This window comes from Merops nubicus, unplaced genomic scaffold (assembly GCF_000691845.1).
Source record: "Merops nubicus isolate BGI_N331 unplaced genomic scaffold, ASM69184v1 scaffold45922, whole genome shotgun sequence".
Lineage (NCBI taxonomy): Eukaryota > Metazoa > Chordata > Aves > Coraciiformes > Meropidae > Merops > Merops nubicus.
In genome coordinates this window covers 103-19,738 of record NW_008592447.1, presented here as the reverse complement: position 1 = coordinate 19,738, position 19,636 = coordinate 103, and the positions used below count along the sequence as shown (strand labels likewise).

At 41.1% G+C, this 19,636-nt stretch overlaps 1 protein-coding gene across 1 annotated transcript; it reads right to left on the bottom strand.

Moving 5' to 3' along the window:
- Positions 1 to 430: 430 nt before the first annotated feature.
- DAPK2 (death-associated protein kinase 2) lies at positions 431 to 19,367 on the bottom strand (the record flags this gene model as incomplete). Its single annotated transcript, XM_008935138.1, has 8 exons — positions 431 to 1,060; positions 1,934 to 1,979; positions 3,314 to 3,466; positions 7,667 to 7,693; positions 8,398 to 8,446; positions 9,604 to 9,733; positions 12,435 to 12,573; positions 19,146 to 19,367. Coding segments are annotated over 8 exons (1,396 nt in total), but the record flags the coding sequence as incomplete, so codon positions are not given.
- Positions 19,368 to 19,636: the final 269 nt, after the last annotated feature.

The following is a 19,636-nucleotide window of genomic DNA, read 5'->3' as shown; positions in this document are numbered from 1 at the left end:
AGTAGGTCTACACAGCTGTTTCTTTCATCCAACCAAAGATGCTATCACGAGATTTTTACTAGTTTCCAGGCACCCAGCTTCTAGTAAGTCCAGGCTGACCTACTCTTTACTCCAAGTCACTTACTTAGTAATCTGCAGAAACTGTAATAGCATGATATAGGTAGTGCCAAAGGTTTTAGCATTAGATGTGTCCATACCACTGTGACAATCTAGTTCCTGTAAGTTCAGACACTGAACATGGAAAAAAAACCCTTTGACACTACAAGCACTGAGAGTTTAAGGTTTTGGTCAGCACCTTGTGCACGACATCAGAATTTCTATTTTAGTTCTAGGTGGTGTTGTTTTATGTAGAACCTATACACTGAAATATTTTTAAGGTGCTGTACATTACAACAGGCAGCAAACCCTGCTCATAGCCTGATCTACAACATTACTGATTTGATTCTGCCACATCAAGATTCAATCCTGCAAGGAATTCTTCACAGCAAGACCTATTTAACAGGTCCATTAGGGATTCATTAATATCTTTGTTGAAAACAGAGTCAAAGTTTCCATTCACTTCATTTTCCACTTGAATACTACTCATTAAATCCTGTATCCACTTGAGTTCCTCAGAAAGTTCTTGACTGAGAGATTCATACTGACGCTGGAGATCAGCATATTTCCCAGTTATGCCTGTAAGACTAGCGCCTACAGTCTTGATATCGTCTTGTAGATGTCTTTTCAGGGATTCAATTTTACGGTATTCATACTTCAGCTGAGACAGCTTGTGCCTCACACTTTCATTCTCTTCTTTATACCAAGCTTCTTTCTCATTATAAATGGAAACCAGAGCATCAATGTCCTCCTGCAACGAATCGTGGGATGCAGCCAAAGTGCCAAAACCCCGTTCCATAAGTGAAATGTCTTCTACTACCCGGGCAAAGCGCTCAAAGTTGATGTAGGTATTATTGGGAGGCATACTCGAATGGCACTTTATGGTGTACTCTCTCAGGCGTTTTGTCTTCAGTTGTGTGTTCTCAACCTTCTTGTTTTCCTGGACTTTTGTTTCTTCTTTCAGCTGGTAAGTCGTCAGAGGAACCAATATTACTGAACATTTACAAGACAGTGCAGCAATTCAAAAACTACACAAAGGATGCAGCCTGAACTTCCACAATGCTGGGAGATTCTTTGCTCTCATATATTTTCATTCATGCATTTGATGAAAAAGAAAAAAAAAGCCAAACACAATATGACAAGTGATGTGCATTCATTCCAATGTGATAAGTGTAAATAAGAGGGCCGCAATTTATTTTTTAGCAGTTCACAGTCTCAAAGCTATCAATACTTGTAAGAGGAAAAGCAACAATCCTGAAAGCACTCCAGTTTGTGTTTTGTGCAATGCAAAGAAAAAATTGAATTTCCACCACCTTCATTAGTCATGCTGAGATTAGCTAAATGTATTTTCAGTAAAAGATTTATCCACAAGAGCAAGCAATGTTTATGATGAAAAAATACACAGACACAGAAACGTAAGCAAATCAGCACACATGGTAATAGCAGTTTTATCTTGAGAGAAAGTATTTTTTCAGCATTGTCGACTCTCAACTCAAGAAAGCACTAAACCTAGCATACAGTGTACGTCCAAGCAAACAGAGAAGGATGGAAAAATACAAAGCCCAGACTAATGTAAAATACTGTAATGTGCAATAAACAACAAATCTTTGGCACCCTCTTTTTGAAAGCCACGATAATAAAAAGGTTATTTGCAGAAATGCAAGGATTTAGTCAGGCCCAACCAATTTCTTCCCAGTACAACTCTGAGACACCTAGGATGGCTACAAACTTAAGAGGACAGTTTTCCATTTAACACCTCAATAAGAGCAAAAACCTCATCTCTGTTTTGCTCATGGTGAAAAATAAAAAAAAGATCTGTGTCTTTATGCAATCTTACCGTTATCCACGGATGAGAGAGGGCTTCCTGAATTGTAAGCCGTTTCCTAAAAAACAACACAAAAACACCCCACAGACTTGAATGAGAAATAACTGGTATACAGCTCTGTTGACTGACACTTCTGTCAGCCTTCCTATGAAGCATTTAGCAAGGTAATTCCAGGACTAACTCTCAAATTTCAGTGTTATATTTCTCCATAAGACATACGGCTTGTGTGTAGTTTAGGAACAGTTCTAAGCTTCAGTAAGGAGCTATCCTTACTCCATACAATTTTAATTCTTACTTGATCAAAATCTACCTGTATTTTTGTGTACCCTTCCATAAAAAGTTTTAAAATATTCCTTTGATTTCTTCATCCAACATGCTCAGAAAATATACTTCTATACACCTTTATGCACAGGTATACAACATTAACTACACCAAAACTGTCTTTTGGAACACAATATCACATACTGCAGGAGCTGTCATTTCCTGAAAGCAACATTTAGGAGAGGAATACTTCAAACTAATTCAACCTGATCAATGCTAACTTCCTTCAGCATGGTGAACAGTAAAGAGCACTCAGAATCAAAGGTAAAAACACAGCATTGCACAGGGACTGCCTCTGTACATGAGACAAGTATCAGTAGCACTTACTCGTCTTTTAAGAAACGGAGATTGCTAGACCTATGCAAGCATCTCATCCAACCCCACCTATTCTAAGGCCTGACGATTTACAGAAATCTTGACTGAAAAGGTTGCCTGTTTCTCTCTAATACCGATTCTCTTCCCCAGTGAAGCCATTAGAAAAAACTGCAATGGCCTGACTTTCCTCCAGGACAAATAGGGTTATAGGGAAGGAGATGTGTTACTTCTGCATGCACCTTACTGAAAGCAAAAAAAGCTGAAAAAAGTTCTGCAGTTCCTACAAACTGGGAATAAAGACCTGCATAGCTGTCACACAAATTCTAGGTGATTGCAACAGATACAGAGAGACTTATGGAACAATTCCACTGTGAGCACATGTGAAGATTTTTCTGCCCTTGCACTACAGAGACCATATTCTGTGATCATGTCACCTCCTTGTGAGTAGTTCATAACAGACTGAAGAACTGGAGTGGTAGTTACCCTGAACAAGAGATTTTGCACACTGTTTTCAGCCCTTCAGATACCCTGTTGTTCCAGCATGACCCAGGTGAGAATTTAGTTCTGAAAGTGAAATTTATCTGAGGAGATTTGGTTCCTTTTCTTAGGGTTTCTGCGTGCAGTGATTAACTGGGGGCACAGCAGCATCCTCCTGTTTTCTCTTGAATGGCACTACACAGTGCATATTACTCATCAGGCCACCTTTCACCAGGTTTATCTTAAGAGACAAGTAGATCTTTCTATATTTTTATTTACCGTGTATCTTTCACCAGGAGCTTCTGAATAAAATCTTTTGCCAGGTCACTAGTATTGCTGAAAAATTCTTCGTCAAATTCATAATTCACAGCTGTGATGTTGGCAAGCGTCTCTTGTTTAGTTTCTCCAAGGAAAGGGGATGCACCACTAAGTCTAGATAAGCAAGAAGGAAGAATGAGTTGGAAAAACAAACACCAGAGGTCCTCTAATGAAACTACAATGACTGCATAATATACTCTCGGGGCATTTGTGGATCTCATGCTGTAGCAGCCATGCCACGTGGGAAGTAACGGGTCTGACTTCGGCTGACTACCCCTACGGCTACGACTCAGGCTCATCTTGAAAACCTCTAGTGCAGCACTAATCTGTGCAGCACACAGATAAAAATGCACATGTTCTCCTCTCCTAAGTATATGACTGAAGTCATTGTTAATCAAACTAGAAAAAACTATGGCTGAGGAGAGCCTCTGTCCCTGTGAACCCATAAATACTACCAGGCAGAAGCTCTTATATTTCTACGGATTTTCTTCAGGCAGGAAAAACCCTGCTCCTACTGCTTTTCTCCCTGCAAAGCTACCGACAAGTTCCCTGCACAGTGGGTTCAGGTTCAGCCAAGAGACCTTTCCTAGCTGGAACCAAAATACATTGTGTGACCGGAAGCCAGGTGTGTGGCCTTGCTCAGGGGCCAGCCCCACTGGAGAGTTAGGGTCACACTGCTCACTAAAAGGAATCCACAAACAAAAGGACTTTGGCTGCAGTAAAACCCAACTGTTTCTGAAAAATGCAAGGTTTCTTTCTGTTGGCACTCTGCTCCAACTGCAAGGATATAATAGAGACATCATAATAAAACACCATTCAGCATTCAGTTAGAAAAAGCTTTCTTCCTGCTTTGCCAGTGTCTCAATGGTGACCGATGACCTTCATCTTTGATGACTATTTACCTCTACTCCACAAAACTAAACAGTCAGAACAGATTCACTTCGGACTCCTCCTGCCCTGCGTTCCCTCACCCAATCCACAGGGTTGCTGATTTGCAAGTGTCTCATTTAAGGGAAATGTTATTTAGACCAAGGAAATTGATTTCATCCCTATTTAAAAATCTTCTGGGCTATTATTATGCTTATCTATTATGTCTAGCTTTGATAGCATGGTTTCAGGATGCAGCAGGCTCAAAACAGGACTGCAGCAAACTCCTGGGATTGAAATTGAGGTTGAGTACTAAGCACTTGTTTACATGATCCTGCTCAACAGACCTTTTACCCTGTCTAAACTGGCACTACCAGGCTGACAAGGAATTTGGGGCTAAGCAGAAAGTTAGATGGGACCACCTGGGCCATGCAGCCCAACCCCCAGCTACCACAGAATAAACATCTGAGCTCATGATCTGTTTCCTCTTCCTCTACAGTCATACAATGACACCAAAGCAGCTGATGAAGCATGAGTCAGACAGAGAGTTGGGGCTATTCAGTCTGGAGAAGAGAAGGCTCCAAGGTGACCTTATTGTGGCCTTCCAGTATCTTAGGGGGGCCTACAAGAAAGCTGGGGAGGGACTTTTTAGGCTATTGGGCAGTGACAGGACTAGGGGGAATGGGGCAAAGCTGGAAGTGGGTAGATTCAGGCTGGACATGAGGAAGAAGTTCTTCCCCATGAGAGTGGTGAGACCCTGGAATGGGTTGCCCCGGGAGGTGGTTGAGGCCCCATCCCTGGGGGTCTTTAAGGCCAGGCTGGATGAGGCTCTGGGCAGCCTGATCTAGTGGGAGGTGTCCCTGCTCATGGCAGAGGGGTTGGAACTGGGTGACCCTTGTGGTCCCTTCCAACCCTGACAGATTCTGATCTGCTTTAGCAAAGGGCTTTAGAGCCCTAATGGCTCAATGGTTGGACTTGATGATCTTGGAGGTCCCTTCCAACCTAAAGGATTCTATGATTCTATGAGTGAGTTGTCTTTGATGAAGTAAATTTCACCTCACAAGCCACAGTCGACCTCACTTCTTAACAGGTTTTACATATTCCTTCTTAAACTTTTGTTCTGTTTCTGCTAAGCCACGAAAATGGCTACAAGCAGACGCCTCACCACAGACCATGCATGGGCACTGCTCCAAAACCAAAGCTTGGAAACCTGTCCTAGAGGCTTGGTTTCTTTTCCCTTTCCCAAAATTGTGCCATGAAGCAGCTGTAATTCCACCTTACGGCCCTTTGCTGGAAGACAAAGCCAACAGCGCTCTATTATCCTCTTTTTTTTTTTTTCCCCCTTCTTTTTTATCTCACTTTGGGATTCAGTTTTGAGGTCTGTGAAATGGGAGGAATCTCAACACCTAATGCAAATGACTTTTGTCATATAGTGACTCAGTGCCTGTAAACATCTAACAGCAGACCTCAGTATTAAAGGCTTTTCCCTTATAGCCCAGTGAATCACTCCACTGGTTACTGCATTAAGGACTTGTAGGCATTTTGATGTCTATACCTGATGATAGCATCCATTTGATTGCTGCCATGTTTCCTAAAGTAGGCAGTATCATTAAACATCCACCATTTATTCAAAATTCTTCAGAACAAAAGACTTTAAAATTAAAAGGCGATTCGAGTTAAAGGCAAACAAACATTCCAGTACATAGCATATCACGCAAGCTGACCCCTCCCTTTATAAAAAGCATGCTCCTCTTTTTTGACCATTTGTAGGGAGACAATTTTCAACCTTGATTACCATGGCAATCTTTACTAGCCAACCAGGTAAAACAGATCTCCTGCTCTGGATACAGTACAGAGACCTGCTTCATTATTCTGTCTCCAGGACAGAACTCTCAATGCAACAGAAAAACCTCCAGAGCACCTGGCCTTCTGGGCATCACTGTGATCTTCAACTCCTAAGTTTTCCTCTTATCATTTAAGCACACACATAAACAGGAATTTACAAAGTTTAATGTCCTGTTAAGTACATGTGTCACTGAAGACCAACCAGAGCACTGATGAAAAAAGCAAGGGCCTGGACAGTATTTTAAACTCCTTTGCCTGCTCTTTGGCTCAGCCAGTATCCCTGTCTTTTTCTGCACCACAGGACAGAAGGGAATTTGTTGCAGTGCATCTGATTTCTCAGACCATAGCTCTTGTACTGCTTTTGGGTATGGACCAAGAGTGGATTTAATTCCAATACAATTATTTTCCAGATGATCCCACCCCTTCAAGCCTCCAAACTTGTACTGAGCCCTGAGCTGTGTAGTGCAAATCCCTCTAATACCAGAGTGCACCTTCTTTAAGTTTGTCAGCAAGTGAGTCCTCTGAGTGTTGTAAAGAACAGCTGAAGCCCAGGATAGATATGTCGGGGTGCAACGTTTCCAGGCACACAGTATCCACCATGTGCTGCTCCCTAGCAGTCACAGGAACTTGATTTCCATGGAAGCAGTTAGGTTCAAAGACCCCTGATCATTTCTGTAACTCTCATATCAAACCAGTGGAAAGAATTCCTGAAGTAACGAGTGCTGTCCCTGCATTGCATGCATCTATTGCCACACAAGTAATTTCACAAGCTGTCAAGCTCCATCTTGAAACTCTTGACTGCTTGTCCCAAAGATGCCCACAGAACGTTGTTTCTTTTAGAGTTCAAGCTTGTCGTAATTTCTTACTTTTATTTATTCATCACCAGTTGACACTTTTCTTCTAAAAGGTATCTTTATTTAACCCTTCTGCTTACTAACTGCAATGATATTCCCAACCAGCGTTTGTTTTTCCAGCTTTAACAAACCCCTTTTTCTCCTCTATGAGAAATTCTCAGTTCCCAGAGTCAACTTCTCTGCTTCCCTCCAAGCTTAAATGCACCTCTTTTAATATGAGTGACCATATTTATGTCACATTTATTATTTATTACTATTTATTATTTATAATATTATTTATGCCATATTATGAGTGACCATATGCACAGTAAACTGGACTGCTGCCTTTACAAGCAAATTTAAACTTCTATGTTTTCACCTGAAATAACTCACCTTGTAACTGGTACTATTACACTTTCTGTGTCTATTATCTCCAACTACTGGTAGCTCATAATCATTCCATGGGCAACCAATACACTTGGGCTTTTCTGTCCTCTACCATTTGGAGCTGATGGTTTCTCCCACAGGAAGCAGAAATGCCTGGTGATGCTAGAGACATTTGTTCTTTGCCTGCTGAGAATGCCCCTCTTTTTTTTACCCCTTATTTTAAACTTAAAAAGGCTGCAGGATAACATTTGCCCTTTGGACAAATCACTGCCCACCCCATGTGTGCAGCTCCTGTCTTAAATGACTAAAGGGGAGAGCTGTTTCGTACTAGTGCGATAGAGCTTCAGGAACACTTCTACAGGAATAAATCTACTGTACTCACAGTATGTAGGTGATGACTCCTATGCTCCTAAAAAAAAAAAAAGGCAATTAATTGCAGTGGTTTTACATGACGTGTATTCTTCATAATGTGTACAATATGCAAAAATCAATAGCAGCTGCCATACAGCCATCGTGGATTTAGATAACAGCTAACATCTCTCTCAAAGATTGGTGTTGCAGGGAAAAAGTGAATTTTACATATAACTTAAAATTCTGTGGATAGTTGAAGTCTCTTGATCTATTTCTACTTTAGCAGATATTTACTACAGTACACAACAGAAATACAAAGAAATAGAAGCAAGGATGTTGGTTTTGGGGTGACCTCTTTTGCTTGCCTTCCCAGCAGATCAGATTAGTACACAGGTCTCCTCTGCATGCAGTGCTCTTATAAATAAAGCTGTCAAAAGCACTGCAGGAACATGTTTCCTTTTAAGAGTGCTCCTCTGCAACGGACAGTGGCAAACTGTTAGCTCTATAACTGCCATCATTAAAGTTTTTAATTGTCATTTTGCAGAAAGTAAATGCTTATCTTTTAATTAAAAATAATGCTTAAAAATGGAAAGACAAAACAAAGAGTTATTAACTGCACTTAAGTTTATTGTTTTGATTTTAATTTGCTGCAACAGATTGCTGCAGATGTTTTGTTGCAGTAGAATGGATTCTATTCAGAACAAATTGGAAAAAAATAAGAGTAAAGCAATCTGGGGAAAAAAAAATCCATTAAAAACTTACCACATATCTGCAGCTAGTCCAAGTGGTTCATAGTTTACTATTTCTGGAGCTGTAAGAAAAAATTTAATCAAACATCAGCAACTGAAGTAACAATTTTTTACCATGCTGAATTGAGTAGAAGGTCAAGAATTACCAAGTTGGACAAAGAGGTGTCTGAGAAAAGGAAAGGTAGTTAGAGGATGCACTGTTTATAGCTTTACAGCCCTGATAGGAACTCAAGTTCAAAGAATTCAAATCAGAAGAGATAAAGCTAAGTGACTTGGAGCATACTGCAACTCCAGAATAAGGGTAAAGCAGATACTACATACTAATTACCATGCAAATTATAACAAATAACAAATTAGTTCATCACCCAAGTATACTGCTACTGATAAGAATCTGAACTTTTGTTTTTAACTGTTGTCATTAAAGCTAGTTTCTAATGGCCAGTCAGAAACAGCCCTTGGGCAAGAGATTGAAATTACACACCAGACTACATTGCCATCCATGTCAAACCCTATTATCTTTAGAAGGAACATTTCCTTGTTGGAAAACATCCCCATGTAAAACATGCAAGAGAAAAGACCAAGGTGAGGTAATGAGAAGGTGTCTGTAACAGCTGCATTTAACTGGAATATGAATTATATTTCCCTCTCTGCCCCCTAACCATCCAAAACCAAACCAGAAATATTTAATTAACACTAGTAGAAAGGAGTAGGATTAACCTAAAATACAAGTGAGATAGATTAGAATTATTATCAGTGAGTAATAAAAAGATAACCAGGTGGAAAAGTTGTAAGGGGAGGTGAGGGTTTTGTACTCAACAGGCGAACAGGGTTAGGTGGCTTTATCTGGAAAGCAATAAGAGACACACAGGTAATTGTGTGTCTCTATTATTAGAGTACCACAACACAGAGAGCTTACTTGCATCAGGCAACAAGTAAAAAGCTGTAATTTGTATTTGTAGAGTTTCACAATCTCAACCTTGAATTCACATTTTTAAATATCTATTTGGTAGCAACCTACTCTCACAGGAACAGCACATCTGCTTTAATAGAAAACCTTTTGCCTACTCCAGAAAAAAAAGTAAACCTTTAGATTTAGGTCACTTTGACCCAAATGAAATTGAAACTGCCTCTATCCCTCACTACTTAACTTTGAAAAGATGTCTCAGACTTCCTTATGGAACTTGCAACATGAGACAAAGAAACCCACCAATTCACTCACCTACGAATTCTGGAGTTCCAAAAATGTTTTTGAATTCAACTCCATCTTCTATTTTGTGAGCCAGGCCGAAGTCAATGAGTTTGATATGTGGAACAGGGATATTCTTGTCTAGAAGCATAATGTTTTCAGGCTAAAAATCAAAAAAGACAGATCTTTGTTATAATATTAATATCTTGGGAAAGTAACACAGTTCTCAAGTGCGCTTTTTTTTTCTCCACATATAGAGCACTGTAGAATAAGGAACACGTACCTGTGCCTAACCATTTACAATTAATTCTTTTAATAAAGGGATGACAACTGTGAAATTTGACATCACTGAATGGACCAGAACATTGTAAAAGCAAAGCAAATCTAAGAGTAATATTTTCATTCCTTTAATATTACCTCATGCAAAAACTGCCTTCCTCCATCTTCCTGTTAGCACTCCTGAGCTTATTTTCTTAATGATAGCTACTGCCAGGATGGAAACAAGATACCCTTGTCCTCACAGTGACACAAGAGTTTTTCACACAGCTGTATGTAGTTCCCTAACCTGACGAGATAGGCCATTAGATTGTCAACCCAGCAGCACTGTGATAGACACAAAGAGGAAGCTCAGTTTATCTTGTCTCCTCTTCATCAGAAAATACATCCCTGGCCCACAAGGCCTCCTGGGAAGTTGTCACACACTGACTCCGTGGTTTTGCCTCGCTTACAACAACTGGTGACAGAGAGCAGCTAGCAGGTATCTGAAGCAGTGCAGGTACTTGGAGTGAGACAAATTGCCATTGCTTGATCCTGAGGGAGAGCTGCACCACTGAGTATTCTGACTCACAGCAATTATACTGATCTGTTCTTGGAATTTACACCAAGGAATCTCACTGTTTGTGCCCAGTTGTTCTTATACTGTATTGTAACCCACTGGAAGATGTCTTATTAAACGCTCAAGCTAGAACTGTGAAATTAAAGCTGACCTTTTCAACCAAAGACTTTGACTGCCTTGACCAGATAAAATGGATATTTCATAAACTTACTTCTTCCACTAAATTTCTCAGCCTTTGTTACTCCCTACCATAGCCCTATTCCACAGATTTCAGACTAACCTATGGGTTCAATTTATTTCCCATTAAGAGTTTCAATGCATTCATTTATCATAGCTTAATCATAAGCTCAAGAGCAACAGTGAGCAGTTTGAATCCCTGCTGGCAGCTGCCTGGCCTTTTCACAGCACATCCTAACGTGAAGCAGCTCCCAGTAACACAGTCCCAGTCAGAGCTGCACTGAGAAAGAGAGCGTATGAATAATTAACTGTTGTAGTCATTGGACTAAGAATATTTTAGCCTCGGGCTAACAAGTCTGCTTTTTTTTTTAGGGCATATGTCTTTATCCCAGATATACGATGTAAGCTTGTTTGGAGCAAACAGAACAGACTGGAGTGGCAAAATTAGTGACAGTCACTACCTCTTGGACTGTTTTATTCCTTAGGCAATGTAAGGCAATGTAGCTCCACTGCAGCTGATGGAGCCCTGTCAAGTGACAAGATAATTATGAATCGTCTTAGAAACATAGAATCCTTTAGGTTGGAAGAGACTTTTAAGATCATCAAGTCCAACCATTAAGCCAACACTACTAAGTCCTCTGCTAAGCAGATCACTACTTAAAAATACATGTATAATTTAACTAGCAACACTCCAAACCTAGTCTTTAAAGGCCAGGAGAGTTATTCTGTAAATGCTTTAGGTCATTTGATCAGTGAAACGATTCTTTACTTAGCCCTTCTGATTTCTGTCTCTTACTTCTTGTAACATCTTCATTGACCACCTGACATTCCTGGTATTAAACATCAAAAATAGTAGCTACAGACCAGTATATAAAAAGTTGCACTTATAGTCTCACAATAATTTCATGCCATTGGATATTACACTGCTTTTTAACACACAGGGAAAACGTTCACTCTTTGGCTTCTGGATTCACATAGTAATTTCAAAATAAAGTGCATATCTTTTACATGTTCACACATCTCCACTTTTTCACATGCACCCTGCGTAGGTTTGGACAGTAGTTTGCTAACCAGTTTCTTAGGTCAGATGTGATTTGCAACATATGCAATGACTGCATATGTGCCATTAACACTGACTCCAGACCAAGCGATTTAAGACAGACACAGCATTAGCCACATGTTTAGCACACAGAATCAGCCTGTGTATCTTGAGAATCTGGGAGAAGTCTATCTATAGCACACACATAATTAAAAACTAGCAATAAACTAACCGGGATTTAAAGTTAGGAGAAGGAACGTGTAATCTAGCGGTAGGGTTTCTTCCTTTTCCCTTCATTTAAAAACAGTTCACTCCTCTGTTTTGTTTTATTTTCTCCTGGGGATAAGTACATTTTGAATGTATTTCTGAAAGCAGCAGTACTTGAGGCAGCCAGCTCTGTAGCTGTGAGTCCACCACCAAGAAAGCACTTTCTTCTAGTGTCAAGAGTTCCATTCCCGAGCACAACAGACTCTTAGCTTCAGAGAAACATGCTCACCTAGGCAGGTCACAATCAAAAGGAGAGGGGGGGAGCCAGTCTCTCCTGCATTGTGTAGGCCAGTTGTACTGATAACAATCTCAATGACCCAAGCTATAGGTGGTACCTGATAGGGTAGGAAGAGGGCCACACATGATGTGCTTTCAAGGCCCAAAGCAGCTAAAAAAGCAGGAAGTCTTTCTGTTAGCCAAACTGCACTGGAGAATGTATACTCCTCTTGGAATTCTGAACACAGACGGGATTGGAAGGACCAGCAGTTGTCTGTAGCTGGACCTGCCTCTCCAACAATAACAATAAGACTAAATCAGCATCTTTACCTTTAAATCAAAGTGAGCTATTTTCTTAGAGTGAAGGTAGTTGACACCATCTAAAATCTGCTTGATGAATCTGGTTGCTTCCTCTTCACTCAAAGACTCTTTCTGTGCCAAGAAGTCAAAAAGTTCTCCTCCAGAAACCCTGCAAAACACACCAGAAAATGTCCTGTTACCTACTGCATTTTAGGATATAAAATAAATGCGAGCACATAAAACTGAAGTAGCAAAACCACCTCCACACAGTTAGTAAAGTGCCACTCTTGTAGACAATCTATAGAATTTTGTGTTCTTATCCCAAATTCATTGATGTTGTAAGGTTTCATTGATCAAGGATTATAAAGGACAAAAAAAGGTACATTGTTTGATGAGTCCACAGACATGTACATATTGTAACAGGCAGACTTTGACGCTAACCACTTCAACTGCTATTTTTCAACATTGTTGTTTTGGACGAGACAGAGAAAACATTGCAATAGTCAACAACTGTAAAAGAATTACTTCTCTTACCGGTTGCCAGCAGAAACATGAGGCAATAAGACCTACCAAAAGAACCTCTTTTTCTTTTCAGAAGAGAGATTACAGTGTTCTAATACAGATTCTTGCCTGACACAGATGACAGGAAAGTATTTATTTTGTGCTGAATTTTTAAGAAGAAAGCAGATTGTAGTGGGTTGGAAGGTACCTGGAATTGTTTTCCCCAATCAAGGAAGTTACTATGAGTTTTCACATCAAAATTGAAATGCATTCCATGCATATTTAGTACATAGGACTTCTGTTTTCATTTTTATGCCTTGTACTGAGAGCTCCAGTGCTATTTTTCTATATATTATGAAACAAGATGCTCTAGATATTGAATTTGGGATTGTTTGCAGTTTGTATTCATAATTCTTACATTTATTGTTTCCAGATGACATTGTCATTGATATTATTGATTTGTCTCATTCAAATGTACTGTTGGGGGCATCCAAAAAGCAGTTGATGGTCTTGGCCTCAGATGTACCACCCATCTGTGCTCACCACTCAGAGATTCATTCAACAGACATTTTGGAAAAGAAGCTTTTGGCCCTGCTGCCTGATGAAATACCTGTAAAAGAGCTGACAGGTTCAGATGCTTTGAGTTAACTTAGTTCTGTGACTCACAGACAAGTTTGATCACACTGTACACTGCAGAGGTCTTCCACGCAATCATTCCTGACCCCAGGCTCCTAACACAACACTGGTAGCAACAAGATGGTGATTCCATACTCTTCCTCTTTCAGAGAAAACTATTGCAATTGGCTACAAAAACTGCAAGAAGTTGTCAGCTGCAAACAAGAACAGCATGTCAAAAGCCACAGAGACATTTGGCTTATTTCTTAGCTTCTACTATCTACTGTGGGTGACAGTAGACCTTGCTGTTCCAAGAGACTTACACAGGACCTATTGACTTAAGCACTGATTACTGGGTATTTTTTTGTAGCTTCCATATCATCAAAAACTTTCTAAGCAACATGAGGCAGGACACTTCACCTACATCTGGGCAGAAGTCACCTCACATCACCTGGACAGAAGTCACTTGATACTTTAATTGTTTCAACTAAATGACTGGCAAACAAAAATAAGGTTAGATGACCCAGGAGAATGTAGCAACTGCTGTCTTTGGCAGCTGCCTTCTCCTGCCTGTTAATCTGTTACTCAGCTTGTGAGACTCTTAACTTGATCCCCTATTTTTTTTTCAGGTGACACAAACCAGGGGTCTCAGCATTACCATCAGACTTGCTGGACAGGTTTTGTTTTACCCTGCGCATGTCACGAAACAGGGAAAACTGTCTCCCTTCCATATTGTAGTAGATTTAGGAGACTTGGCTCACTAGCCTAAAAATTACTGCAGCTGACTGACAAGTTAGTAAAGAAAGCTATAAGGAAAGCCTTGTAGTCTCTTCCTGAAATCTGCATACAGAGAGCAGGCAAGTTCCATTTCCTTAACAATTTCTATTCAAACTGCCATTAAGCAATAACCTCTAGCAGGCACTGTATCCCCCACATCAGGAAGCCATCCCTACCGGGATATTTCCTTGTACTTTTCTGGAATTCAACCATGGAGGCACACCACTCCTCTTCTTCTTTCACCCTCTAAAACCTCCTTGATGATTGATCTTTATGGTGGATTTTTATCAGGACGAAGAATAAAAAAGTTCTCTCTCAGGCCAGAATGACAGCCATGTAGTCCAGCCTGGATCCAGTCCCCCAGCACCAGCCAAAGAAGATATCACCTAAGGAGAGCATACAAGCTGAGCCACTTTGCAAAGCTGTCCCCCTCACCTTCCTCTGGCACAGAGGACTGTGCTAAGGATGTTAGAGGGTACCTTCCTGCCTAGAGGAGATAAGCAACTTTCTTTAGAGGAATCTCCTTTGCTACACAAAGTCAAGTCAAGAATTGTTTACCTGCCCAGACTGGAGGTACTGAATTCCTTTTCTCTTTTGCTGCCCTCAAGAGCAGTCATTTAAAAGAGCTGCGTTAGCTGCTGTGGGCACAGCAGGGATTTTGCCCCAGTTGCAGCCTTGGCTACATCCTGGGCAAACCAGCTATGCCTAAGTCACCACTGCAGAAACTACACCCTGCAGGGAGAATCACAGATTTACATGCTAGCTCCTTGTATTTTCCCTCTGTCTCTAGTTTACACTAACTAGGCAGGAGGGACTTCCAAAGTACAGCATACAACACAAGCATAAAAAAGGAAATTAAAAAAAAAGTTTCAGAGAGTCTGAAATCCCTCTGTTACTTTATCAGTAAAAGACTCCATCTTACAACAATTACAAGAGCACTTCATTTTCTGAAGGTCAGAGATGGGCATATGTTACAAATAAATTAATCTCCAGTCTCTTGTGGTGTAGCCTAAGACATCAGCCTAAGCTGCAGAGATCTTAAAAGACTAAAGGAAAATTCAACAGAAGAGGTGTGATGATTTCTCATTAAAAGAATGTTTTAAATCTGTTATAAAGCAGGGTTTGGGTAAATTGTACACGGGGAGCGTACAGTTTAGTGTAGGATCATTCTTATCCAAGTTAATGCACCCAAATTAAGAGAACCCTCAGGCAGAAGAGACTTAACAATCCCAAAAGCCAGGCATTATGGAATTCCAGAAAAAAAGCAGTTCAGCATTAACTCCTTTGCAGTAAAACACTCATAACTGCATTACAAGTTACATTTGAACATCCAGGGAGATGTGTTTTCTAAATCAGCACCACCTGTAAAAGCACAAATGGTCCTTCTCAAAGGACCTTAGGTTACAGAAAAATTCTTTCCTCTGATTCTCTCTCTTTCACTTTTATCCTGTCATCCTGTTCCGACGGCAAAGGAAGAAACAAGCAAATGATACCTTTAAAAGACAAAGAAACAACCAAATGATACTTTCAAAAGACAAAGGACAATGATGCCTTACCTCTTGGAATCAGCTGTTTATTTTGTGTGCACAGCCTTGACACTTACCAGCAGAGGTGGCTGAGGTATCAGTCAAACCTGCCTTTAGGCTGTTTTTGTTTGGGCAAAGCAGTCTCAAAGCAGGGTGTAAGAGACAGAGAACAGCAAAGTCACAAAAAGCTGTGGGGTGCTTATCCCTGAAAAATGTACACAAGGGTGGGCAAACCAACCTGTCAAACTGCATTTTACAGCAGTGGACTTGGTAATGCTCTTACTGCTCTTGAACGGAAGAAAGAGCACACATAGAATCAACTCCAGCGTAACAAGGAGATAGCCTTGCATGTGTCAGGACAGTGACCTTGGGAGAGGGTCAGCATTTTAGCCAAAGTCTCTTCTAAACAGCAGGGTAGCTTCTTCAGTTAACCAGGAATACTGGGGACATTCTCTTGAAGCTGAAGTCCACTGTAGCTTAACGTAAGGTTAGTTGGCCAGGTGCTGTAACAGTTATTTTGATAAACTGCAGGGAGTATGAGACTGATATCAGAGTGTCAGGAGGAGAGATCATCTGTTTACAGAAAGAATTTATTATATATAACTTTATTAGCAATTATTATCCTCCTCAATTTGTTTTCAGCAGCTGAATGCAGTGGCCTTAATCAGACCAAAACTGTTGCATCCAGCCTTTTAAAAATTGCAGTAAGCTACAGCCTGACCACAGGACACACAAAACATGTCAGACTACGCGAGGACAGGAAAAAGCAGAAGGTAATGAAATGAGAGGTTGTTTTACCACAAAGTAGCTGACAGACAGAAAAAAAGCAAGCTCCTTTCCTGTCCTCTGGTGCATGGCTACAGAGACCAACATTTGGTCATAGACATATACTTAAAAATTAACAGGTTTTTATCAGCACATAATCTGCTAGAGGTCACGTTCATCAGCAGGAGTGCTCCCCAGCCTAAATGCTGCCCTCCTGGAAAGCCAGAGGTTATTTTTCAGCTCACACAGAGTTCAAATCCTCATTGCCCAGTTTCCATACACAAGGTCGAGGCAGGTGCCCTAGGGAACATATAGTCTACACAACTTTAGCTACAGTGTTTCTGTATTTCATGCTTCACACACACAAAAAAATGGCAAGTTTTACTCATTACCTAAAAATTCAATAAAGTAGAAGACCTGAGGCTGTCTCCCTGCTTACAGCTTTACTTTAGTAAAACGAATTGACAGATAAAAGATATGCCATCTTCTACACAGCTCCTCCAAGACTGGGAGCATTGTAAACTAGATGATATCGATTCCCCAAACGAGCAGGACACAGCCCACAAAAGCTAAAATTGATGCCCATCTTCCTTCACTACATGACAAATTTCATCCCTGAAATGCTGGGGTTTGAACCCCAAGCCCCCAAATTAAGGTTGACATATGGATGATTCCCACAGCCCTTCATAAAGAGGTGGTGAGTTTGCCTTACAGCTTCCCCCCAGGGTGCGGCTGGCCCTGCAGGGAGACCCATAAGGGAAATCAGCCCCAGGGGTCCCACATTGAGTTGACAAAGGCCAGGTGTCTGCTTGGGGATAAAAGCTGGGACCACCTGCAGGGAGTCAGGAGTGTCTGTCTGTGGAGTGCACTCCACAGAGCTTCCTGGTTCAGGGCAGACCTCCTGACTCCCTGGAGCTGGGTCCCAGTCTGTTTAGACCTTTGTGAATGTGGGCACCTTTTTCTTATGTATTTAACTGGCTGGTCTGGCTGTTTCCCATGCCAACTATGGGCAACCTCAGTTCACTGTTTGTACCCCCTGTTGTGGGCCGAGTCAAATCTTTTGTGGGATCGCTGGAGGTAGCATCAATTATGTACCATCTGGTTGACTTGTTTGTACTCCTGGCCGTCATTCATATCATAACGTTTGTGTCTACAATGCAGTCTGTGTATTGGTTCATCTTCCTGATGGTGCTATCATTTTTGTTGGGCCTGGTCATTGGCAAAACAATCCCCTTAGGCCAAGACCATACATTCTGACCAGCAAACCTCTATTTATCACAAGAGCTCCTTCCTTTCCTGGCTCTGATGAGTACAACCCCAAAATTCTACTCTCTGCTTTGTGTGATGGCATTAAGGTTATGCATGATTCTCAGTGGAGATCAGGAAGGCTGAGCCACACAAATACACACAGATATAAATCTGCACACGCACTAGGATAATTTACATCCCTTTCAACTAACTTCTTAAGGTAGATCAACAGCACACACTATGAAGTCTGCAGAAGGAGATGCTTTTGACATAGGTCTACATGATCATCCAAGTAGACAGAGTCACTCACTTCTACTATAGTCCTGATCCTCAGCCATGCAACACCAACAAGTCAGGTGTCAAGTTTCATCCAAATTCATTATCCCAGTACAAGTTTGGGAGTGACCTAGTCACTTGGTGCCCCCCCCTTTTCATTTCATTAAAAAGTGAAATACTTTTATCATGGTAGACTTTTTTTACTCAGTATTTGACACTAGGAAACTGCAGACTTTTATTTAAATTACTCTGAAACTAACACGTTAACAGTAACACTAATAAATTTGGGGACATCCAAATGTTGACAACACTCAGCTGCAGATACAATGCCGACGAGCAGGTGATTCTTCTGTGACCTCCCAGCCACTACAGGTCAAATCTAATATGCAGCAGAATGGCTGGGATGTTAATTTGCCAGCAGCACCTAAATGACAGGGCTTTTCTCGCATCACAAGGTGGCACAAGAGAAGAGTAAGCAGCTTTCATTCACTCCCACCCTGCATGCTATTCATCCTCAACAGTCAAAGTCTAGGGGTTAAAAAAAAACTCTTTGTTTGCCCTCCTCCCATCTTTTTCCCCTAGTCTCCTCTAAATGAGGAAAATATGGGAATAGTGAAAATGGCTGCAAATTTTGCACAGGACTTGATGGCTTCACATGCACTGCAAGGGATTAAAAGAGGAAGAAAAATTAAATGAGCACTCAGTGGCCATTTGTGCTCCCCCCCAAGGCTGAGGTCAGGGCAGCACTAGGCAGACATGAGGTAATCCCTCTGTTAGCAAACCGGTTTCAAGTTGATAACACTCCCTGGCTCAGTAACAATGGCTTCAGCTGTCCTTATGGTGCACTTGTATCCCCAGGGCTCATGGATGAACTGGGGGGCCTATTTACCAGCAACTTCATTCAGTTCTCCTGCCAAGATCTGTGAGGCATGAGAACACAGGAGCTCCACTTTAGCAGTGTCTCTATGTTCTGGCAGCCTCTGCAGCCCTTTCCGATTCCTACCCTGGAGGAATAGGAAGTCCCCTTACTCACAGCTCAAGGATGAGGACCACATCCGTCTTGTTCTCATAGATGTCATGCAACTTGATGATGTTGGCATGCAGAATCTGCTGCAGAATAGCAACCTCCCGTTCAATTTCCTCACGTCTCACTCCACGACGGCTGGCCCGACTCTGACGCTTTTTAATGAACTTAGCAGCATACTCCATGCCAGTGCTTTTCTCTCGACATTTCTTCACTATAGCAAACTGGCCACTGCAAGGACAAGAAGGTGACAAAAATTCTCTTAGAGCTTTCATATAATCACACATTCACAAGCTGTTTATATACAAAGCTTGATCCTGCAACCTCTGAGCAACACTGCTAACCATGCAAGTTTGTTCTTGATACAACAGTGAGAGCTGTCAGAATTCTGCAATGAAAGCCACTAGGGCATAACAAGGTAGCCTCCTGTTGTGTCTGAAATCAAGCAAAACTAAGCAGTGTCTGACAAGAAGGGAGATTTTACTATTGCTAAAAACCAG